General features: G+C 40.4%; 3 protein-coding genes across 4 annotated transcripts; all 3 read right to left on the bottom strand.

Moving 5' to 3' along the window:
• Positions 3,822–5,439, bottom strand: LOC8078570 (protein PYRICULARIA ORYZAE RESISTANCE 21). The gene is made up of 3 exons (XM_002461181.2): positions 5,160–5,439; positions 4,951–5,032; positions 3,822–4,810 (listed from the first exon to the last, which is right to left on the bottom strand). The coding sequence occupies exons 1-3, from the start codon at positions 5,169–5,171 to the stop codon at positions 4,056–4,058; spliced, it is 849 nt and encodes a 282-aa protein (XP_002461226.1). The 5' UTR covers positions 5,172–5,439; the 3' UTR covers positions 3,822–4,055.
• LOC8078569 (probable galacturonosyltransferase 7) lies at positions 7,765–12,872 on the bottom strand. Its single transcript, XM_002461180.2, has 9 exons — positions 12,400–12,872; positions 12,129–12,160; positions 11,906–11,977; positions 11,420–11,549; positions 10,573–10,634; positions 9,833–10,113; positions 9,188–9,542; positions 8,561–9,103; positions 7,765–8,304 (listed from the first exon to the last, which is right to left on the bottom strand). Exons 1-9 carry the CDS (start codon positions 12,524–12,526, stop codon positions 8,023–8,025), a joined length of 1,884 nt encoding a protein of 627 aa, XP_002461225.1. The 5' UTR covers positions 12,527–12,872; the 3' UTR covers positions 7,765–8,022.
• Positions 13,373–22,736, bottom strand: LOC8078568 (probable ATP-dependent DNA helicase RecQ). Of its 2 annotated transcripts, none has more exons than XM_021454063.1 (20): positions 22,551–22,736; positions 22,308–22,420; positions 21,390–21,465; positions 21,150–21,292; positions 20,021–20,107; positions 19,599–19,682; positions 19,006–19,213; positions 18,517–18,602; positions 17,788–18,019; positions 17,560–17,680; positions 17,272–17,408; positions 16,707–16,815; positions 15,893–15,935; positions 15,576–15,750; positions 15,408–15,478; positions 15,199–15,292; positions 14,808–15,044; positions 14,527–14,733; positions 13,957–14,301; positions 13,373–13,790 (listed from the first exon to the last, which is right to left on the bottom strand). In XM_021454063.1, the coding sequence occupies exons 1-20, from the start codon at positions 22,566–22,568 to the stop codon at positions 13,665–13,667; spliced, it is 2,712 nt and encodes a 903-aa protein (XP_021309738.1). In that variant the 5' UTR covers positions 22,569–22,736; the 3' UTR covers positions 13,373–13,664. The 2 variants fall into 2 exon arrangements, with proteins under 2 accessions (XP_021309738.1, XP_002461224.1); XM_002461179.2 differs by having other exon boundaries at positions 13,963–14,301.

Raw genomic sequence — 24,673 nt, 5'->3', positions numbered from 1 at the left:
TGGTGTCAATGGCGGTAAGCACCGTTTTCGGTTCTTCCGCTGCAGGTCACATTGGCGCTCAACCTGAACCTGACCTGAGCACTACAGCAGTAGTAGGGATTTTCAGGTGGCAGACAGGCACACCACCAGGCAGGCAGGCAGGCAGGCAGGCAGGCAGGGGCACTAGCTCGTTCGATCGCTCTGCGTACTGACTACTGTACGTACTGATCAACAAAAAACGGGCGGACGTCACCATGCATTGCCGGCCGGGCCGATTGCAAGATGTATTCGGTCGCATGCAATAAGTGTGGCCGGCCGTCGCGCTCCACCGTACCACCGGGAATTGAAGTGCTACGTATACGGTGGCCTGCATATGGGAAGGAATGCATGGATCGGAGACGCCGCTAGCTTTCTGTTACTGGTCACGTACGTACGTACGTACAGCTAGCTGCTACGGATGGCCGGATGGGGACGCATGCACGGTATTAGACTAGAGGGGCGGCTGCATGGCCGGCGCGACGGGTGGTGGTGGATCCGTCGTCTTAGCTACGGCCTCCCGTCGTGGCCAGCTGATAACGTACTACGAGAGATCAGCCGGCCGGGATGCTGCTTGCATGCAGAATTGCATCAGATGGTTATCTAGCTGGATCATCGCGATCCGGCGGCCCCCCATCGGCCATCGCAATATCGGATTAATTAGGTCTGCATCGCGCGCACGCATTCATTCATTTATTCGCAGGCACATGTACAGATCGATCTGCCCTGATGGCGCGCGTCGTCGTCACAAGGATATATCAGCAGGGCAGGCCATGCATGCTGCATTTCACAAGGAGACTATTAATTATTGCGATTGTCCAAAAAAAAAAGGGAGTCTATTGCTGCAACCGACCTGACGATCGAGCATATTTCTTCCGTTGTTTGCCCGTCCAGCCTCGAGCGCAATGCATGTAACACGAGGTCGAGGGTGAAACCGAGAGAGCCATCGACACGACACCTCGAGGTGAAGAACCGCGCCTTGCGTACACAGCACCATGCATAGCGATTAGCGAGAGAGCTTGTTTGGTAGGCGCAGGCTCAGCAGCACCACGTCATAGCAGCGCATGAGTAAATGGAAAAAAAAATACAAACCATTATACATGCAATTTTTTTTTTTAAAAAAAGTTATAATTTATAAACAAGCATCTAACAAATTTTGAACTACATCATTATATAAAAATCTACCACACATTACTATATTTTTCACGATAAAGGAATGAATGAACCCTTTTGACTCTTCATTGAGAGGTATCCAAAGTGACTCTCAACTATGTAGGCCCTGTTTAGATTGAAGATGAAAATTTTTTGGGTGTCACATCGAATGTGTCGGAAAGATGTCGGGAGAGGTTTTTAGAAACTAATAAAAAAACAAATTACATAGCTCGTCAGAAAACTGCAAGACAAATCTATTAAGTATAATTAAGCTGTCATTAGCACATTGTGGGTTACTGTAGCACTTAAGGCTAATCATGGACTAACTAGGCTTAAAAGATTCGTCTCGCGATTTTCAACCAAACTGTGTAATTAGTTTATTTTTTTATCTACATTTAATGTTCTATGCATGTGTCCAAAGATTCGATGGGATGGATGAAAAAATTTTAGGTGAGGAACTAAACAGGGCCTAAGTAATGAAATGATTCCACATATTGCCGCACCCGGTGTCCCGGTCCATGTACTTCACGCCCTTAGTGCATCCGAAGGGGATCTAATGATACCTGGGATCATCTGGATTTATTATATATGCCAAGTGCATGGCAGTACTCCTTCTCTACAGCATCAAAGAAACCCGTTTAGCTTTGCACAACAGAGTGAAATAACTACCAACTTGGGAAAGTCAGCAGTAAAATCGAGAACACCGCTGAGCGCTGACTGAAGAATCAACTCTCTGTTCTGATTACTTAACTGATTGGATAGAAGCAAACCTGATCGCATCAGACATATAGTACTACATGTGGGTACAACAGCTTTGCACGGGCATAATCATGCTGCTTGCCAGTAACCTTCTTAGCAGCATTAAGAATGGTTTGGATTGAGCTTGGGGATTGTCAAGCTACTTGAGAACTTTGCCGAACGACAAACCTTCATGACGTGCCTTGTATGCGAGGTCCTTCTTTATGCGAAGTCATGCATGTGCAATTAGTTGGTCCTTCGTGCCCCCATCTGGTTGAGAAAAGGGTTCCTTCTTCGGAGCACTATTTCTGCACTGTCAAGCAGCTGGAGTGCTATGAGCGTAGCTCCATAAGCTGTTGCTGTCTCCAAACAATTAATTAGGAGCAAGCTTCGCAGCTTGCTCACAGTAGTTTAGTCCGTAACTGATGGAATTTTTTGACTACACTGGATCCTCCAAGTGCAGATTCTGCTCCATGAAAAGATCACCAGTCAGGTTGTATGCAACAGCTAATGAGCTAAACACTTCTTCTCCAGAGACCAGAACCAGATAATATATATATGGGCATGCAGCCCGGGCCTGTGAGCCCAGCACAAGGCCCGATATTTTGGCCCAGCCCAAGCACGGCCTGGTCCGGTAACTAGCGGGCCCAGGCTGGCCCGGCCCGGAGGAGCAGACCGTTCCTGGGCCACACCCTAGGCCCGTGGGCTGGCACGGTCTGGCCCGATAAAAGAAGAGAGACCCGTTAGTGGCCCGTTGTAGTTACTAATTGTTTTTCTAATTTTTTTAATAGTACCATGTCATCAAAAAATATTCTTTTCCCAATGATAAAAGAAAGAAAAAACGAATTTGCATCAAGGAATGTTAGAAAAATTTTTAAGATAATTTAATATGTATGCAATTTTGGTCTAGTATTTGATGGGCCTTGGGCCAGCCCGGCATGCTAAAAAGGTCGGGCTCATCGGGCCGGCCCGGCACGAAAAGTGGCCTAGCGGGCCGTGCATGGGCCGAAGATATACGAATTTTACAAATTTCATCGTCCCCTTCAAATCACTAAAATTCGTAAAATTCCAGCATTTTAAAGACTCAAGAAATATATTTTTTTTTCTAATTTTTTTTAGATCTAAACAAAACGAATTTTTTAGAAGAATATGCAACATAAACATATGAGTAAGAATTATATATACACAACAAAGCAGATGCACTAAAGTATTGTGAAATTTTGGAGTTTTTTATCACCTCTGAAATTCATAATTTTTTGGCAAAAATTTGAACCCAAGGCATGCATTTTTCGAATGAAACATTATACTCTGCCAATTGGTATATTGTACAAGTACCACCTCTTATTTTATAATACTTATTAGTATTTAACAAGATCCTCATGAAAATAGTGAGCTGCAGATTTGCATGCACACATACATGCAGAATGACCCAGTTGGATAAGAATGAATTATTTGTCTGCTGACGAATCCACCCCTAACCACATTAACTACTTTTTGCTTTGAGATTCACAAAGTTTTTTAGTTAGGGAATACCTGAGCAGAGCTCTCTTTAATTAGAGTGTGCGTGTGGGTGCTACACGCGTATACAAGTCCTTAACTTATACTACTCCCTCTGTCTCTAAAAGCTGCAATTTCTAGAGTTATTTTAAATCAAAATTTTGAAACTTTGACTAAATTTATAGAAAAAAAACACTAAGATTTATATTACCAAATTAATACCATTAGATTTATCATTGAATATATTTACATAAGATACTCATTTTATGTTATACATATTGATGCTCTTTTCTATAAAGTTGGTCAAAGTTAAACAAGTTTGACTGGCACGGATTCTAGGAATTGAAGCTTTCAGGGACAGAGGAAGTATTATATAAAAATGACTTAAATGTTTTAGAACGGAGGAAAACACGTATATGTGAACAAAATGTGTATACTGTTCATGGACAAATAATTGGACATAAACACATCTTGTGCACTGAAGATTGACTATGGATGGAAATTGAAAAAAAGAAACAAATTACCACAACAAAAAAGGAACTTTTCCTTTGCAAGAAAAAGATTAACTACACTATTACTTTTTTTGACCAAAATTCAGAGAGCTAATTAGTGTAAGATTGAACAGCACAACACAAGTAGGAGTAAGATGATGATCACATGATGGCACATGCACTGGAGGGGTACTCTTCGTAGCTGAACTTGGTCTCACGCACGATCTTGCACCCGTTGCACCCTCTGCACAGCGACGGCCCGGGGCAGCACATCGGCTGCTGCGCCGGCGGCGCCCAGCAGTTCATGCCGCCGCCGCCGCCGCCGCCGCACCACGCGCAGCCTGCGCAGAACGGAGGGCCGCCGCACTGCGCCCATTTCTGAGGGCCACCGCCGCAGGGCGGTTTCGGGTGGTTGTGAACCGGCGGGGCAGGCGCCGGCGCCGGAGCCGGAGCCATCCCTCCGCACGGTGGCCACTGAGGAAGCTGGTGCGGGTGGTGGAAGCCGCCCCAGTGCGCCGGGTCGTTGCACGGCCACGGATAGCAGATGCCGCAGATGTTGGTGAACTGCAGGTTCACCATCGTCGACGGCGGCGCCGCGGCAGGCTTCGCCTTCGCCTTCTCGTCGGGCTTCTTCTCTTCTGCGGGTTTCTTTTCCTCGGCAGGCTTCTTCTTCTCTTCGGGCTTCTTCTCCTCGGCAGGCTTCTTCTTCTCTTCTGTGGGTTTCTTCTCCTCGGCAGGCTTCTTCTTCTCTTCTGTGGGTTTCTTCTCCTCAGGAGGCTTGACGATGGTGATGTCCTTGATGACGTCGCAGGCCTTGCATCTCAGTATCTTGGACAGCTTCTTGGGGTCGAAAGCACCGACGACGGTGACCTTGTTCTTGGTGTTCTCGTAGTCAATCTTCTTGATGATCTCCTTGGCTGAAAGATGTTCCATGCATGCAAATTCCAATCCAAATCCAAATCCAAAGAGAGAGGAAAGAACCAAACTAATGAAGCTATGGCCTGAAATAAAATGAAATTTGACTTGACAGATTTACACACACAGGATTATTTCATACACTGGAGTTTGCAGAGAACTTTCTGAATCTTCTTGTAACATTTCTCGCATTGGAGGTCCACTTCAATGATCAAGGTAGAATCCTAGTAGTAATCAAAGGCGAAACCAAAAAGTTTCAGAAATTAAAAGATATACACACTGCTAATGCAAATTTGTTCATTTAAAATCAGTGCGTGTTAACATGGTAATTGGTAGGCACATGCAACTAACCTTGGTTGTCATGGTGCGCTGGAGTTGCAGGTACACACTGCTTCAAGCTTCAACTCGTCTGCAGGGACGCAGGAAACGAAAGAAAGAAATATATAGGCGTCTCAATCACTAGTACTACTCAGCAGTCTTCCAAGAGAGAACAAAATGTTAATCGACTGGTTGGTAAGGAGGAATCTCTCTGCACATTGGAGAGCTTCCAGAACCTAATCTCTTATTATTTTGGCATGATGGGCGGGCTCCTAACAACCACCTTGTGATGCTCCATGATGAGAGCAAAGTCTTCCAAGTCCAGAGCATATCGTCTGTCCAGACGTCCAGTGACACCAGTACGCGCCAGTAGTACTAGTATAGTCCCCAAAACGTGGCAGTTGGTTCCGAAACTGCTGCTGAGTGCTGAAACCACCGAAACTGATTAATAACCACTGAAAAAGTGCGCAGCTTTGCACCTCGACACCCTAGTTATTGACCCAAATTTCTCCTTCTCAGTTCTCTCTTTATATATACAGTATATACTAGTCCATCAATCAATGCCTATGGACGAGTCAGAATCTTATTATGCATAATGTCTCAGTTACAATGTATAACTTATTTAAAGTAACACTTACAAAATTTTTATTGTCAACAAATAACTTAAAGTGATGTCATTGGCATGTGATTTGTTAAGGAGATATTTTTCAGTCTTGATAAACTATTATGTGCTTACTTTATATATTTAATAGTGATAGAAGTGTGTAATTTCGAATTTAGAAACATATATAGCGTACTTTATTATTATACATGTAATATAGGTACAAATTTGAAGTGTAATTACCTCCAAAATCATTATTATGATATTATCTCATGGGAAAAGACTACTCCAAAACAGTTCGACAACAGTCAGCAGATCAGAGCATATTCTTTTGCAGCCACACCGCCGCGCACTCTTGGACGATGTACGCTCGATTTCCCTGATACCTGCATGCATAATGCATTATATGTCAGCACGAGACAGTAATATATATATATAGTCCGTCGTCGATCGCCCGACCTCATGTCGAAAATGATCATCGGGTTCAATACCTTAAATCCTTAATCATGCATATAAATACGTGCTGACGTACAATCTGTCAACAATTGTTTGGTTATTAGGCGTGTTGATGGATTAGCTCAGCTCCAAGTCATGGCGCCAACCACCACGATACCATGCATGATAGCCAGCTAAACCGGCTGCTTACCGCTGAATTATTACAGGGTGCGCGATGACAAGTTACGAATTACAGAGCAAAAATTATACTGCAAATAGCTAAAGCTACGTGAACCAAGCAAACATGCATGTTTCTTCATTATCAAGGATGAGTAGGACATCACAAGATGACAAGGCATGAATGATCGCATAAGACGCCCTATACCAGTAGTTTACCAGGGCATCATAATATAAGACGACGTTAAGTTGACGCCCTCCAGCAGTCCATTTCAGGAAGATGACAGGACATGAATAATCTCTTCAGCCTGCACTGCACCACCTCGTCGGTCGTACTCGCTTCCAAATTAACAAACAGCCATCAAGCATCGGGCGGCCGTCGTGTGGCATCTAAGAAAGTACTAGTGCTAGTAATTAATCAGCGCAAGTAGTATTAGCTCCATCTGTCTTTTCTGGTGGCATCACATCGACCATGTTCAGCGCCTCAATGGTGTCAGATATATAAAGTGGAGCATGGCTATTAATTTATCTTGTTGTTGACTACTCTCTTTGTCCTAAACTAGTTAACACTTCAGCTAATAATTTGTCCAGATTCATAGCTAAAGTGTCAACTATATATTTTGAGACCAAATGAGTATATGCTAGTGTCATATTACCTATTGGCCGGTGAAATTAGTAAGTTAGATCTTAATATATGTTCGGGTTTGTCGAGCTAGACGGACTAGCAGGGTACATGGACAAGTTTTGCAATAATTCACTTCTCTAAATCCCAAATCCAAATTTTATAGCGCAATTGGCATTGTTATATTATTTTGTGGCATGTACTCCCTCCGTTCCAAATTATAAGCCGTTCCAAATTATAAATCCTTCTAAAAATCTTAGAGAGTCAAAGCGTTTTTAGGTTTGACCAAAATTATAAAGAGAAATATTAAGATTTGTAATATAAAATGAGTATTCTATGAAAATATAATTAAAGAGAACCTAATAAGACTTAACTGGTATCATAATGATTATTATTTTATCATATAAATTTGGTCAAACTTAGGACAGTCCAAGATTCTTAAAATAACTTGTAATTTGGAATGGAGAGAGTATATTTGTCTGTATGTCATGAAGATTTTGTAAGGCCTTGTTTAGTTCCGAAAAATTTTAGGAAATCGACATTGTACCATTTTTGTTTGTATTTGACAAATATTGCCTAATTATAGACTAACTAGGCTCAAAAGATTCGTCTCATCAATTCCGACCAAACTGTGCAATTAGTTTTTATTTTTGTCTATATTTAATACTTCATATATGTGTCTAAAGATTCGATATGACAGAGAATGTGAAAAATTTTGCAAAATTTTCTAGGAACTAAACAAGGCCTAAGATGAAGTCGACGATTTGAAATATTTGTTAGAAAGAGCGAGCGGCACTAGAGGGTGGTCCATGGATCACAGTCCCCAGCATTTACTCAAATTTATACTACTGTATATATATTTTTGTGTTTACTACTTTCATGTTGGGAATATCCAACTCAAAAAATCCTGGCTCCACCACTAGAATTCGTTCTCTTCCACAATTTGCCGGCACAAACTTAAGTAAGGCTAGCTGATGTAGCCATCTATCCTAATTGTTCTGACTTCAGGTCCAACTGCGTCACAGATTTACTCACTTGTTGTGATTTCAGGTCCAACTGCATCACGGATTTACGTTGCACTCGTCCATAAATCGATCTCCTCGGACAAGAAACCTCTTCCAGTACTTCTTGTAGTCCGGTATACCTAATTCAAGCCAAGGTTTCATGTTGCCATTGTAGTGCAATGATGCAGATCTCCGCGCAACCACTTCATCAATTCCATAATCATATCCAAGCCCAGCCAGAGTCAATTTTTCATCTAGGGGATATATTAGATGTTGGAAGGATAGCAAGCTTAGAGGAAATGCTGCTGCTCGCAGGGACAGTTCATCCTTGAATTTGAACTGCAGCAAAACAAGAATGAGATAAATAACCACCTAACAATATGAAGAAACATCTGAAATACACTAAAAGATACCATTGTTTTCAAAGTTCTATTGGAGAAATTTCAACGAAAATGAAAGAAAGCAAACTACCTGGTTGGACTGAAAATTTCTTTCAAACCTGTAAACATGCAAAAATAGAAAGGCATACCACCTAATGCAACCCCTTTTTATAACATTCTAGAGCATGAATTTACTGGCCTGGAGTAATACTAACCTTTTTCATGAGCAACAGATAGTTCTCTGTGACATTATGCTCCCTCCATTTATCCAAATTAATCAAATTCACCCCTGACATCCATGCACACAAATTGGGATCATACGCTGTTTTACCCAAGACATTTTTCATTTCACCCAGTTTCAGACCACATAATTCAACAGCGCCATTTACCTTGTCCCCCATATCAATATTCCACAAGAAAGACAGATCACGCTGAACAACTACATCGTCATCCAACACAACCACCTTGTTTAGATACTTGAATATTTCTGGAATAACGAAATGTGAGTGGCTAAACAGTGACAGGTATTTCATTCTTGTGTTTTCAGTAGGCTGCTTAATGCTCCTAATGAGAACACGGAACTCCTCTGGCAAATACAGCTGCCGGATAGTATACTTTGGAAGTTTCTCCAAAATAATTGCTTCGTAGTTTATGACTTGGGTAGCTGCATTTTTATATGAATTCCTGGCAAACCAGTGTTTCATAGCATAGTAGTTCTGAGCATCAGTTAGGATATGAAAAGCAAGGTGGCCTGGCTCCTGAAAATAGACCAGTAAGTATGCTAGGGATGCCCAGCTCAGAAGATAGTGTATAGATTAACATTGTAAATATCAGCCAAATACCTTAGAACTGCTCACAGTTGAGTTGATCACTACAGAAGCCGCAAGAACGTTCCTAGATAGTATAACATAGTGCCTGTATTCTGGACTACTGAACTTGCCAGGAGAATCATCAGAATCCAATGAAGATGATTTGAAATATTCTAGTGTCAACCTCATAGATAGGCAATGATGACTTTTCGGCAATGTCTGGGCACCGAGATTGTAGAGGAATGCACTCTGCTTCATATGAAAATGAGCTTCATCCTCAGTCATATCAAGTATCTGGCGAAGCTTCCTGTCAACATTCTTACAATCTACTGTGCAAGATTTAGCTCTCACTATTGTTCGCTCCATCTGCTTCATCCTTTTGCTGATACTGAAATCACAAAATAACTTGTCATTCAAATTATCTAAGTACTAAGCCCTATTGACAATTGGAAATAACGTCCCTAGATTGAATTAAACCTCTTTGTCTCGTAAGGCATAAATATAAATATATTCCCTAAGGGGCATTCAGAAAAAAAAAAAAAGATCATTCTTAACTTAAAGGACACCCAAATTCAATGTAATAAAATTTGTTCTTAGTAACATACTCATCACACAATCAGCTTTAAGACTAATCATCACAAGGAACTATGATCTTAAGAAGTAAAATTAAATTCTTACAAGGATGGAAGATCAGCATCAACTGTTGATACACTAAGAATCCTCTCATGGTCTTGAATGTTTTGCTTCATTTCCTGAGTCAGAGCTTCCTGTCCTTGAAGTTTTGCAATGCTTGGATAGTATGAGCGTGCTACGAAGAGTTGATCTTTTAGCCTTTTCACTATATGATCTTTCATTATTTCTTTGTGCTCAATGGACCAGAGACAATAACTCCCAAATTCAAGTTGACAAGACTTCGCCTTTTCCACTTCATCAGCCTTTTCACCTTCTTGGCTAGCATCCTGAAAGGACAGGTTGTGTTTCGGCAAACATCAGCACAACTCAGGCTGCAAAAGATCAGGTGGAACTAGAAAGAACACTGATACAAAAACACTTTGAAGAAAAATGTACAGGGATGAGCTTAACTTTTACATTATTTGATTAGTTAACATGATGGGAAATTATTCAAAAAACTGCATCATGTAACCTATGATCTTAGGCATTCGAGCTAAACAGAATTGATATGTGACCGTTTTATTTTGTGTATTTCTTTTGTGTTACATGAAAAGTTTGGTAACGAAAGGTGTCTTTTTTTTCTCGAACATGTAGGAGAGCTGTGTATCTTATATTAAAGAGAGAGAAAGAACAGACCCTTAGAACACAACTTCAACGAAATGTCTTAAAATAAGAAAAATGTGAAATGACATGAAGTAGCAGTTCTGAAACAACAAAGTACAACTTTGAAAGCTAAAGATCCATACTTTTGCAACTTTAGTTGAATCCGTCACATCCTTTGATGGTTCAACTTTTGGTGCTGGAAGAACTGTGTATGTGAGCAATTATTGAGTCAGATGTAAGGAAAAGCAAAATAACTACAACATCAGACATGAAAAAGATGCCCACAAAAAAATGATAAGGACCAACTACCAATAAATAGCTTTGACCAAGTACCATTAGTGATAAAGACAATTTTATGATAGTCAACATAAGCCAGGTGGTTTGTCTGTCTGGACTCAAGCGATAGTTGGGTAAAAATGATTGATGGTAGGTTCTAAAGTAAATCTTGGAAAAGAGATGGAACCAAGAGGAGGGAAATGAAAAAACTAACTTGACAGCTGAAATTTAATTTAACATCAACAGGTTAAAGATTGAAGGGCCATGAACATCAGGAAAAAATCTATAGCAAAGCTAAAATTAGGGATGAAAGGGGAAATAAAATATTCCATTTACCGTTTCCAGCAAAGTGACATCGTTTTGAATGTTTCCGACCATTGCCATATTTAAACTTTTGATTTCTAGTTTCAATTCAATGAGCTTTTGATTTCTAATTCCTTTCAGCAATCAGCACTGTATCGATGTCGCCACTAAATAGTGAAATTTCAAGTATGGTGAGTTTCCGACTGACTGGGAATAGTTTTAATGAACCTTTCCGATCATTTTCATCCCTAGCTGAAATGATTTCCACATATAATTTTCACTGTGGTACAATTGAGGCGTTGTACAACCCCAATGATCTTGGCATAGTTTAAAATTTACACACCTTGAACACTGATCTAGCATTAGCAACAAGGGCATTTGGACTTTTGGCCTTGTACTGCTATGACATACCTTTGGAGATGTTCTTCTCCGGTGTTTGGTGATGAATGACACCTGTACTGCCTTTGGAAATGTTCTTCTCGGGTGTCTGTTGATGAATGACTCCTGATCTACTTCTAGGGATGATCTTCTCCAGCGCCTCCTGAGAGAAATGCAACTGTCACGGACTGGAGAAGCATCCTTCACACATCTTAAGCAAATTTGAACGATATATTCATTTGTACTCCATGCAGAAAAAAACAGTGATTGAATGAACCTTTGTAACATGTTGAAAATAATTGTCCCTACAGCACTAACAGGCGAGGAACCAACCACAAAGCATTGACTCTAATTGCAGAACACGTAGGCGTTAGAAAAGTTTCAAACATCGTGATCGGTCTTAAACAGGTGATGACTAATAGTCATCATTTCGGTGCCCCCCAATAAAGTCCCTCCATTCCAAACAAAACAAAATCGCAAAGAAAACAATCGCTTTCAATCGAGTAACAGCCAACAGACCTGTCGCTTTCCGCTGTCAGCGCCAGTAGGACGCCTCTTCTCCTCGTGATCGAACTTAGGCAGAACGACCTCCTGAATCCAACGCGATGAAGAAAAACAGGGGTGAGAAAAATAGCGGAAATCAGTGAGCCGTCGTCTCCGCTCGCACATGGTGACGTCCAAATCAATCAGCATCAACAACGACTACCGGCAAAAGAGAGGGGGTTCGAAACAGCGGGGGTACCTGCCGGTGCCGCTCCTCCGTCGTCACGTACCCTGCATCGCACACACACCAATCGGGAAGTAAGCCAACCGAAGTCAATCCCGAAAGGTCAAAAAGCGGGCTGTTAATCAACACGGCCGCGCGGTAACCGGACGGGCGTCCGACCAACCAGCCGCTGGAGAGAGCTGGAGCCCCAGATCCACCGGCGGAGACGCGGTGATCCGAGCGCGGCGGCCCCCGCGCTCACAACCCAATGCGCATTGAGAGGAAGCGAGCGAGGAAGGGTAGGTACCTGAGGGGGCGCGGTCGAAGAGGAAGGCCAAGGGCACGAGCAGGGAGCAGAGGACGAGCGCCAGCACCGCCACGCGCGGGCCCCTCCGCCTCTTGAGCGCCGCCGGTAGCAGCGGCTGCGCCTTCATCGCGTCCTCCTCCTCCTGGGGTTCCCGGCGGCCGCGGCCCCTCCGCTGATCATCTCACTCACTGCGGCGGTGACTACGCTTGCCGTTGCCGCGTTGGAGGCAGTTGCGTGCAGGCGGGTTGGGGGCCTGGGGTTTGCTTTGATCGCGGCGGCGCACTGCGGTTGGGTGCGGCCGCCGAGTGAAGGGAGCCAGTTGCCAGTGGGTGTCTGGTCTGGTCTGGTCTGGCTTCAGGGAGTGCTGGTTGGTTGCTGGGCTCAACCTCGTGCGGTGCGGTCGTGCCGAGTAGTACGTCAAAAGGACAATAGCAATGTGTTGTGCTGTGTGTAACTGCGTACCCATCGGGCACGTGAGGCACGAATTTTTTTAAAGACAACTGTTCACCTGCTTTCCAAGGGCATGAATATGCTACGGTTTCTTCTGTTTGCAACTTGTAAGGCATCTCGTGATTTCACTAGACTCTCTTCGGAACGCCGGGTCGCAATAATCATAAATCATATATATAGTAAAATATAAGAGCAGACGAAATGTATTGTTGGAGTGGTTAGTATTAAAAATAAGTTAGAATGCAACATGTTTTTTCACATGAAACATTTGAATATATTATATATAATACAGCAAAGACAAAAGAACTTGTGGGCAGAGAGATTCACACAAGTTTAGCTTCTAAGAAACTTGATCCTCGTGCAAGATTTCCTCTGAAATTCTTATGAATTACACCATTCCATAGTAATTATGTGTGATTCTTAAGTCTTTGATACTTTATTCCAAATAGCTACATAGGAAAATTGCAAGAAGAGTGGATCCTGTAACATTCACCACGAATCGTTCGTTCCAAAAGGAGGCCAATCCCCAAAATTAGCACATGCGCCCCATGAAAAAAGAGCGTAGTGAATTAGTAAACATAAACCATGGGCAAGATACGCGAGATGACAAAGGGATACTGACATATTGTGCTACCAAACACACGTTCGTACATCTCCTGTTCTGGCCAATCCCCAAAATGTGCACATGCCACCAGCCCTTACCATAGTCTAAAGTCACCGCCAGCACATATATACACACACACAGCTGAGGCATGTCCCCTTCCCAGACTAGGCCGGCAAGCTCCTAGAAATAGGATGTAGCTAACCCCAATTTGTCACAGGATCATGTAGTTCCCGTTTTTCTTGTAAATTGTAAATTCAGATTCGAGGCCCTCCAATATCTCCAAGACCGATTCTCTCTTGGATCCCTTGAAGTGCTTGGCAACATCCTCCAGTGATACCTGAAACAATGCCACTCGTCAGCACAGGAATGACAAGGATTTCCGAAGCGGTTCCTGACGTTTAAGTCAGAGTGAGTCACTGAAATGTTGGCCCCCCGGCTCGCAACCAGAGGATCCCCGCACATGGATTTCCAATCAAGCTTGAAAAAAAAATATATTTTAGTACATTTACCCCATTGCAGCTCGCAACCAGAGCTAGCACGGACTCTTCAGTGGCAGTCGCTGTGCCAGTTGACTCTGCCCCATGCTCGTCTATCCTTTGCAGTTTCGTTGCTGGCTCCTCGGCGGAAACATTTTGGCCTCTCTTTGCTGAAGGGTTTGCATCACTAGCCTCTGCTGCTGGGACACCATCTCCCATATCATCTCTGCCAGCTTCACTTGCATGGGAGGAAGATATTGGGGGCTCTGCTCTTCTACTAGGAACCCCATCAGCAGTACCGCTACCAAAGACTTGCTCTGACAATCCATGCCCCTCAATAGTCAGGAATGTCTTGATCATTTCATAAGTTACCTGCAATTGTCATATAGCATTTTTTTCCCAAGTAAACTAGATATTTTTTTTTAACAAAAGTAAACTAGATATTCATGCTGCTTTGGATGAACATACAACAAAATGTGGATGAGTGGCTATTATTTTTTTTTCAGAAGCAATATTATGTTTTCATTTTGCAGAGAAAGCAATACTATTTTTAATCACAAATAGAAATGGAGTGATTATGCGCTGAGGGAGAATTACATTCTCTGGGAGCTCCTCTTTGATTGGCTTCAGCTTGTCATGTGATCCAACCTTTGAGATGGCAAGACGGATCGCGGTGGCTATATCAGGTGTCAGCCCTACCTCCCTGCAAAACCTACTCCAGTCCATCTCACATCCTTCTCGAGCAGCATCAAGTATGTATGCAATAACCGTTTGCTCTTTTATTGGCACTGCTCTGCGGAAATACTAGAATACACGATCATATCAATCTGTGAACTTGAGTATCATGTCAGTGGAAAACGAAAACTGTAGCAACTCACAGCAATTTTCAGGAATGAGTACTCCTGCTTATGCCACAATTCCCATGCAGTCAGCTTTGCATCACCCAAGATCCCAGGAAGATTGTTTTGTAAGGGTTTTGGTAAACCAGCAATATTTTCTACAGCTGGATTTGTTGGTGGTGCTGGTAACGGTGAATTATCCAATGGGAGGTTTAACTCCTTCGACAATTGCGCGATATTTTGGATGAAAATGTTACTGAAACGTGAGATAAAATGCTGCAGACACAAAGTCAGAAGTATCAAAATATAAGTACAATACAGAAAAGAATGGTCAGAATATTGTCTTTTTAAAAATTTGATGAACTGCAGAGATGCATACTACTCGGATTAACAAAAGATAGTTTGCTAAGTAACCTTTTCAAAGTAATACCTGGTTGACACCATCGATATTAGCAAGTCTAGCTCCAGTAGAAGGTCTCATCTTTGCAAAGTTTCTTATCGTCTGATCACCACATATAGCATACCTGAAACAAGTGGGATTAAAGAAATTCAGTTCACTAACTTTTCCAAATTCTAGCATAAAATAGCTAAAGAACTTGTATCCATAAACTCGTTACAGTAGTTCAAATTTTTACTCACGGAGCAGTGCCAATATCTTGAGCAAGCTTCATCCTAACATTCAGGAGCATTTGATAGAGTTTTGATTCATCCTGCAAGAAATTTAATCAGGCACAAAAGAACAAAAAACTGAAATTCCTAGGTGCGTGACTGCGTGGGGATTAACAAATAGTATTTTGATGTACCTACCTCAGAAAATTTTTCAGCTTCTAATGTTGGCACAGGATTTAAACCACCACCTTCTTTATGGTGTGAACTACCATGCTCCTCTAGTTCAATCATCTCTGCAGTCAGCTGAAATACCAGTGGTGCTCCATCCATTTTATCAGCAGTAGAGAGAAACTTGACCCCTTTTGGACTGACACTGAATATATAGATGCTGAGTTAGGGGCGGTTGTCCTTAAGCATTTCTGGAAAGTTTACTTCAAGACTAAGCTTAGCAAAGGACTGCAGAAAGGGAATAGATACAATGACTACAAATCCATAAGGAAATCACAACACAGCACCTGACAAATCTAAATGTATCATGAACAGTCTCCTTCAAATAATCTGCACATAGATAAAAGAAGAAAATAAATAAATTATAGCACAATTTAAGGATGGCAAAATCATTTCATTGTCCTAAAACCTAACGCTTGGGGTAGCAACATATCAAGTAAAAAATAAACAAAAAAAACTCGAGAAGGAGGAGATGCTCCCCTGATTTTGTTCTTAAGAAAGTTTGTGCCAGCCTTTAAACCTAGACTAGTGACAAGGGTTTCATCAAAGCCCTGGACTTCAAAGGTCTAACCAGTGTAACAACAGAAAAGTTGGCACATATCCAGTAACAGTATTTCATTTTGAAGAATAAACCAGGTTTACATTCAAACAACTTTTAAGGTGTGACGTCAATATCTGAGATTTTCATGAATGTTCTTACTGTTTAGGTTGGTAGAAAGTTAGCCTTGAAAACAGAGTGTACTTTCTAAGCTTTACAGGTTTCAAGACCTGAAAACGATAATCAACGAAGTTTGTAAACAACAGGTGAAGATGTACATGAGAACGCATTGCCTTAAAAGTAAAATTCAGTGTACTTATTATGGCCATATCTGCTGTGAATATCTTATATGGCAAAAGAAAAAAAAAAGGTGTGTACATAATATGCCATTTGCTTGCATATAAAATCAAATCTTTTTGAAATACTTTCTTCTTTGTCAGGGAAAAGATAGCAACAGAATTGGCTGTGCACAGGCAGAATCAACAATTAAAGAAATGTGTTGCTTCACACAACCTACAAGAATAACAGAATGAAATAGAGAGGTCAACATTAGTATTTAGTACCGTATGCTATAAGGAGACCACCAAGTGCTTTCCACCAGTTTGACGAATAATCTTTACCACGCCCATGCATTTGTAGTTTATCATAATTCTTGTCAACAATCTTCTTGGCCTACAAAATGAGAAAATATTTGATATTTCCCATCTACCCAGAAAAAGCAATTTAGTAACCAAGACTAAATTCTAAGAAAAAATTACTGTTCAATCCATAGTCACATAAAACGGGGTCTAAGGCATCAACCCTCGACCCAGAAGCATTGACACCAAACCAGGTGTGTAAAAACCTCTCGCAAGTAGCATACCTGATACCCCGTTCCTCGACCCCGTCAACCCAGGAACTTTGTGAGTTGTCACTATGGTTCAATCATTTTGATCTTCTAAAGTAAAAAATATTATGGAGACTTCAAAAGCTTACAGTATGCCACGACTTCAGTAAACGTAACAGTGCATTCCGTCACATATGGTCATTCCCAGTGATAAAATTATCAACACATAGATCAAATGAACTACAGGCAGCTAATGTATGTCACCATTGTAGAAAACTGAAACAAAAGGGATAAAGACTTACCCGTGATCCACGGAGAACATCAATAGGTAAATTGAGGCCCCAGCGTCCTCCGCAAGATTTGATGCAGGACAGCAACAAAAAGGCTTCTTTTGACAAATCCCTCTCGTTTTTCACTGCTGTGCAATTATCACAATTGCCTGCAGATCAAGATATGTGCCATTAATCAATGTCACTACAAGACAATTCCAGCAGTCGAGGTAAGGTTGCATGATACCTCATAACCTAGTAAATTAAGCTGTAGGATAAGGATAGACAAGAAATAAATGTTAAAAAATAAAAAGAACGTACCACAGTCAGTGTTGCGTTCTTCACCAAAATACTGCAATAAGAACCTTCTACGGCATGTAGCAAGGAGGCAATATTTTTGTGCTGCCATGAAGGAATCCATGATTGCTTTTCTCTGGGTTCCCTGTTTAATGAAATAAAACATTAAGAAAACAAGTAGGCAGACAGCAGAAGCACTAGGCTGCATGGATGATGTGAGAAAACATCCAGCATGCAAAAAAATTGACCTACATTTTTTGCCTCAGAACAATAGAAATCAGCTTTTGTAAAATCACTTCTTTGGTAATATAGCCAGCAGATTGAAGGCAGTCCATCTCTTCCACAACGGCCACTTTCCTGGTAGTAGGACTCTAGGCTCTTTGGACATCCATAGTGTATTACGCATCTAACATCAGGCTTGTCAATACCCATTCCAAAAGCTATAGTTGCCACCATCACAAGAACTTCATCCCTAATGAAGGATCTGCAGGAGCAACATAAGTACATAACCAATGATCAATCATAAATCTGCCACCATAATTTGTACAAAACTGAATGCATAAATCAAACAACTGACCATTCTTATCCCCCTTGACCTAAGTATTTGTCTAAAGGTTTTACTTTTCTAATTAACTGATTGCATGATCAATGTGAATCTAACAGAACAAAGACAATCTAGTAACTATTTTATAGAGAATGTTGAGACTAAACCAGATCATGGTACTTATGAACCACATGATATTCCATTTCTCATAATGACATGGTCAAGCATATCTAAGAGTAACAGGTCAATAAAAATAGTTCAACAAAATCATTTTTCAGAGAGGATACTGACAAATGGTTCAGAATATCGTGAGCATTGGTCGAAACTCAAAACAATATAGTCAAGGATTTACATTGCTCAAGGAAAATGGATGTAAAAGAAAAACAACATAACGAACAGACACCCAAAATAGAGCAGACAGTGAATAGATGAAAAACCTATGGGATTCCTCTCTAGCTCTGCTGCCCATTTGACCATGATAAATTCCAGCCTTGATTCCAGAAGTAACTAAAGCCTCATGAACCTGGGGAAAAGATTGTTTTTATCTACACAAGTTGAGACAGTGGAAATCTAGTATGTATTAAAAGCAGATTACACAAAGTCAACAAGGAAGCCCTAATTCATCAGATTATTCCAGACACCCACAGATAAAATTTCTAAAATCCCACTTCCAATTTTTTTAGATAGTGAACATACCCAAATGGAATCTAAGTGTCTCATTGACCAGAAAAACAATGGAAGAGCTTGTTACTCAAACAATCAAAAGCCATTATTAACAAATTCACATTGCACGAATTTGATGTGCATCTATATAATCTGAAAAATGCACAGGTACTTTTAAGGAGCACAGAAAAAAAAAACTGCTGTTTGCATTCTCAAGCATTAGCAATTGCAAGTCTGAAATTACATAACTATGATTCACAAACCTGTTCTGTGTCCCGGATGGTCGTACAATATATTATTGTTGACTCACCTGCAGCACTCTTCTTTGAAACATCTTTCACAAGTTCACTTACAAAGGACATAGATCGGTTGCATGTTTTCACACCATAGAAAAGGTTATGACGATCAAATGAGCCAACCACCACGTGAGGACTGCGTAGAACCAAGGAAGTAGAAATATCTTGGCGTACCCTGCAAAATTATTATGAAAGAAGAGGATGAGCATGTAACGTTGAACCAGTTTTGAAAACTAGTCCCCCCCCAGAGAGAGAGAGAGAGAGAGAGAGCCCACTTGTGCTGACAATTTACACAATATACAGTTACGTATTTGTATGTTTGTCTGGTTTGTTCAGCTGCTTTTAGAGACTATATGTGCTACTTTGACACCAGGGATACAACAGTATGATTTTGTCATCTCTTTGATGATATCTGGATACAGTCAAACACCTAATAACCACTATGGGCATAATCTAATGCTCATTGTTATTATCTTTAGGGGGGTTTTAATGCTCTAAAGCTATTTATCTCACCCTGCCCCTTTAAGGAAGAAAACAAAGTGATAGTGTAAAATTCATACCTTTCTGTGGCAGTGGCGGTTAAAGCAACAAAGGGAACATCCACAAGAAGGTCACGCAATGAATGCAGCTGCTTATACTCTATCCTGCAAGAGAGTTTGAATTATGGAAATCAAGTTAAAAGAGGGAAGAATGCAGATTTTCTCCGCTTCCAATCAACTCAATATCAAAGGATGGGGGATGAAAAATATAGAAAAAGCATGCACACAAAGGTGCAATAGAATCAGCCCAAAATCTGGATAAATAAGAACACAAATCCATCCCACCATTACATATAACTACCACAAATACCTGTTCCACAAGAGAATACAGGATTTTCCAAAATGCATAAATATATTGTTTATGAAACTCAAATGACTAAGTACCCTGTACTTTTACAAGATGTGTTCAGTGTTCCATTTATCAAATCAAAAGAAGAAACAACCTGAAATCATGGCCCCATTCTGATATGCAATGAGCTTCATCGACAGCTAACAAGCAGATTCCAGCAGCCTGCAAGTTACTCCAAAACCTGGACAAAATGGAAAAGAAAAGTAAGTCAACCTAGTAAAAACTGCATGTATTATTTGTTTCTTTCAGAAGAACAGTAGGGGAGGGTCCTACTAAATATATCCATATTGCCAAGGTCTACATGACACATATAATAAAATTTGATAAGGCGACAGCACTATTATATAAATATTAATCTACCCAGGACAGAACTCTCAAGTTTTATTGCAGCCAAGTGTGATGGATTGCAACTTGTATCAAAGGATTGAAGGTTGTAGGGTCCGGGTGGTAGCAGTGGAAGGTGAATGGACACGAACACAGGACCATATGCTTGAACAAGGGTGGAACCATGACAGCAACACCGTCCACATACAGCGCACAGGATGGATGGGTTTTTGGGAGTTTAATCACGCTTCCTTTATTCAAATAATTGCATGGCTTTACACGGCCATCTCCTAGAATCCTAGACCAACAAAACATACTAACAAACTTCAATATTAATGTGCAAGCCAGCTCAACCTCTAAACTAAATATTAAACAAACGTGATGACGTTGGAGAGGATATTGGAGCCAGTTCAAGCATGCTGCACTACATCACAGTACAGCTGTCCCCACATAACAACAAACCAGAAGGCGAGCCAAGAAGCCTTTCCTTGAGCAAACAGATATCTGTCACTAGCATTACTTACAATCAATTTCATTAGAGGCATTTTATCAAGGATACACACATTCCTTTTGGAGACAGATATTTCAACAGCCCAAGATTGTGAGCTCCCTAGAAATAAATCCTGTTGGGTCCTCGTTGCAACTCTATTTATAGCTACATCTTGGTTACCTATGAAAATAATGTTGATATGCACAAGCACAATAACTTGAAGCAATATACATATGCCTTCACTATTAACCAAAGCATCTACAACCTCTTCCACTAATCCTGCGTATTCAGAAGGACAAGCTATTCAAGTTTGCAACAGCCTACTATGGTATGGTGTCACAAGAACATGTCCATCACACCATGTGCTTTTATAACATCTAAAGTAATACCAAATACCATAGGGTTTCACCTTGAAGGAAGTGAAATAGCTTTCTCTGGTGTCATATACAGCACATCAAACGCACCCTTTTCCGCCTCATTGCTGACAGAGCTATTCATTTGGGTGCTGCCAAGGTACTCAGATTTCACACCTTTTTGTTTTAAACTCATAACCTGTTTTAAGGAAATGAATCCTCACCAAGTATTTTGGTAAAAGAAATTTAAAAACGTGAGTAAAGCACTAAGGATATATTGAACATTTCAACCCTACCTGGTCTTGCATCAGGGACAGAAGAGGGCTTACAACAACAGCTGTCTTCTTTGTAACCAGTGGGGGAATTTGATAGCTGCCAGAAGAGGAATTGCCATAATCAAACAGTAATTTTTGTATATAAAAGAAAATAATTGAATCTTTCAGTCTATGTTCCAACCTATTGTCCGGATATACCAGGAGCCAACTGTAGAGGCTACTATAAAATATTTACTTAATATAAATGAGTTCGACAAAAACATATTTCTTTTTCTCTGAAGAAATGTGAGAGATCAACAAACAATTTAAGGAGAAAAAATATAAATATATATCTATATCTATACTTACAAAAAACAAATTAGCAAATAGGAAGCATTTCACTTGAAATCCTGCTGCAAACCCACAGCTCTAGTGTCAACAACCTACTGTAGATTTTTGTAGAAATTGGTAAACAAAACAGCTCTAAAAGGTTTTGCAGATGACAACAATTATGAAACAGAGAAAAATGTGGTCAGGTCCTTTTGAGAAGATAATTTTGCCGGTCTCTGCACAATCCTCTCTAATCATGATCTCCTCGGTGCAGTTAAACTCCAGCTGACCTGACGATTCCCTGGCAGAAAATGTAATGATATGCACACTGCAACAAAAACTACCTGGCCGTTATAGCTTAAAGGCTACATTTCTATTTCTACCAACAAAATGTGCTCCATTGCAACCCATCAATCAACCAATGTCAAGAAATATCTCAACGATTCACAGAAAATAGATCTAGAAAGCGCCCAGAGGTACAACTCATCATCCAATAAATGCCGCATTGGAACTTAGGTTGTACCATCGACAACACCGCACCCAAAATAAATAAATAAATAAACAAGCGCCGCACAGTCATTTCGTCATAATAAAACACCAAAAAAAACAAGCGAGGGAGACCGACTGTACCAGATGGACTTGCCGCTACCGGTGGCCATGACGGCGAGGCAATCCCGCCCATCCAGGACCTTCTGAATGATCTCCCTCTGGTACGGCCGGAATGTTGAGTATCCGAAATAGCCCTGCACATACAGAAACGTGCGGTATTAGGCCACCGCCGCCGTTGGGATAGGATTCTAGCGCCGCGCGGCGTCAGGGCCCCACGGCGCCTAGGGTTTTGAGGGCGGGGAGTTGGGGCAATGCGATGCTTGCCTTCAGCGCCGCCTCCATTCTGGCAGGGAGCTCCACCGGAATGGGCGGACGGTAGCTGAGTGGTTTTGCTGGCGTCGAGAGGAGGGGGGCGAGCGGAGACGGAGTCGGGGTGGAAGTGGAAGGATCGAATGGGTGGCGGTCGTGGCGGACGGACCGGCGAAAGTGGAGAGGGTTTGGGGAAGAAATGGGGAGGGGAAACGGCGGCGTTTTGTCGACGTTCCCGCCAAATCATTCCTCCCGCAGTCCCGCCTGGTGGGCCGTGTGGGCCCTCACAGTAGGGTTTGTTCCGACCTACACAACCGGCCCGTTAGTATTGGCCCTTTGGAACCGCCCAGCTCTATTTTTTCTAAGGAAAAAACTCACATTACCTTCCTCAACTATTGCGAAACTCTGTTTTTTCTCCTGAACCCTAAAATTGAGCGAAACACTTTTCTCAACTTTTAAAACTGTTCATCTTAGTATTTCCCTAGCCTTGTTATAAGCAGTTTTGAATGTAGTTTTATCTTTTTCTTTTTTATTTATTTTAGCTAAATCTTTGAAAAATTATAGTAAATGATATAAAATTTATAAAATGGAAAACCTAATTTTGTTGGACTCCACATGAATAGTTATACATGGTGAATATATAATATGGTATGCTCTAGTATAATTTTGTTGCTTTAGATCTATGTTTTCTATAATTAATTAAAATAACTCATAGCTGCAATTTGCATGGTCTAATTATGATGATTTTTTTATGATGGGCTAATTATTGTTTGATTGAACCGTATTAAAAATTCCATATTTATTGGTTCATGTATAGCTTAGTTATAGAACTATTTATATTTAACAAGCATAAATCTAAATAAAACCTATAACTAAATTATACGTGATCCATAGTAAGAATTTTTTACTACTGTTTAGTCATACAATAATTACCCTACTATAAAAATTTTACCATGATTGGATCGTAGAAACTGCGGTATGAATTATTCCATATAATTACAAAAAAGCATAGATCTAAAGCTATAGTAAATATTTTGTATTAAAGCATACCATATTACATGTTCACTATGTAGATCTACTTACTTAGAGTCTAACAAAACTAAATTTTTTATTTTATGTTTTTTTATGATTTACTATGATTTTTTCAAAGATTCAACCAAAATAAATAATAAAAGAAAAGATAAAACCGTATTTAAAACCGTTATAAAGGGGTTAGAGAGATAATATGAATGATTTTAAAAATTAAAGGAGATGTTTTGCCTGATTTTAAGGTTTAGAGAAAATTTGGATTTTTGTTAAAGTTAAGGGAGACAATACGAACTTTTCCTTCGTTTCTTCGGTATTTGCAGCATGTGCGCGGTGTCAGTGGCCACGGTAGGAATTTATGTCTTTTGATGCGATGACATGGACACATGGTAGTTGTTTCTTTCAAGATGGCATTTATGTGTTTTGGTTTGTGGTCGCTTTTCAGATTGACGGTTGCGCTAAAACTACTTTCTAATTTCATTGCTTTAATTAAGAAAAACTTTATATAACCCCTCAAACAATTTAGAGTGGACTACTTCACCCCATACTATAAAATCGAATATTCTATCACTGAACTTTCAAAATCGGTCAAATAACCCTCTTTTAGAGGGTGGTTGTATTTTTTATTTATTTTCGTTGAATCTTTGAAAAATCATAAAATAAACAAATTTGTTTTGTATGATTTTTCTGTGATTTATTATGATTTTTCAAAGATTCAGCGGAAATAAATATAAAATAAAAAGACAAAATCGCCCTCCAAAACCACTCGAGGGTGTTATTTGACCGGTTTTAAAGTTCAGTAGAATATCTGGTTTTATAGTTCGAGGAGTGAAGTAGTCCACCCTAGATAGTTTAAGATGTTATATAGACTTTTTTTCTTTAACTAAGTAATGAAATTGAGGACTCATGACTCACGTCATGGGAAAAAAGTTAATATAATTTGTTTATCAATATTGTGATGAAAGATAAAATTCGATTACTGGAACTCGAAGGAAAAAGGATAAGGATAGGGATGGTGCTCCAAACGGATACCAGCGATTCTTCTATAATTCAATTTAATAAACTAAATTAACAATTTCTTATTTTATTTTTTTATTTAGTTCATTAAGTTA

This window comes from Sorghum bicolor, chromosome 2, assembly GCF_000003195.3.
Source record: "Sorghum bicolor cultivar BTx623 chromosome 2, Sorghum_bicolor_NCBIv3, whole genome shotgun sequence".
NCBI classification, from domain to species: Eukaryota; Viridiplantae; Streptophyta; class Magnoliopsida; order Poales; family Poaceae; genus Sorghum; species Sorghum bicolor.
This window is presented reverse-complemented; position numbering and strand designations above follow the sequence as displayed.

Bases quoted from the DNA above. Each gene is read 5' to 3' on its own strand.
- LOC8078570 (XM_002461181.2), bottom strand. The intron at 4,811-4,950 runs GTATGAAATAAT...AACATCTTTCAG, and splicing joins AGTTCTCTGCAAACTCCAGT to CCAAGGAGATCATCAAGAAG.
- LOC8078569 (XM_002461180.2), bottom strand. From the start codon at position 12,526: ATGAAGGCGCAGCCGCTGCTACCGGCGGCGCTCAAGAGGCGGAGGGGC. The intron at 12,161-12,399 runs GTACCTACCCTT...TGTGCGATGCAG, and splicing joins CTTCGACCGCGCCCCCTCAG to GGTACGTGACGACGGAGGAG. The intron at 9,104-9,187 runs GTATTTGGCTGA...GTCTATTTTCAG, and splicing joins CAACTGTGAGCAGTTCTAAG to GAGCCAGGCCACCTTGCTTT.
- LOC8078568 (XM_021454063.1), bottom strand. The intron at 21,466-22,307 runs GTACAGTCGGTC...CTCTTCTGGCAG, and splicing joins GGTAGCGGCAAGTCCATCTG to CTATCAAATTCCCCCACTGG. The intron at 18,020-18,516 runs GTTTTTCATCTA...TTGCTCCTGCAG, and splicing joins GCTAGAGAGGAATCCCATAG to ATCCTTCATTAGGGATGAAG.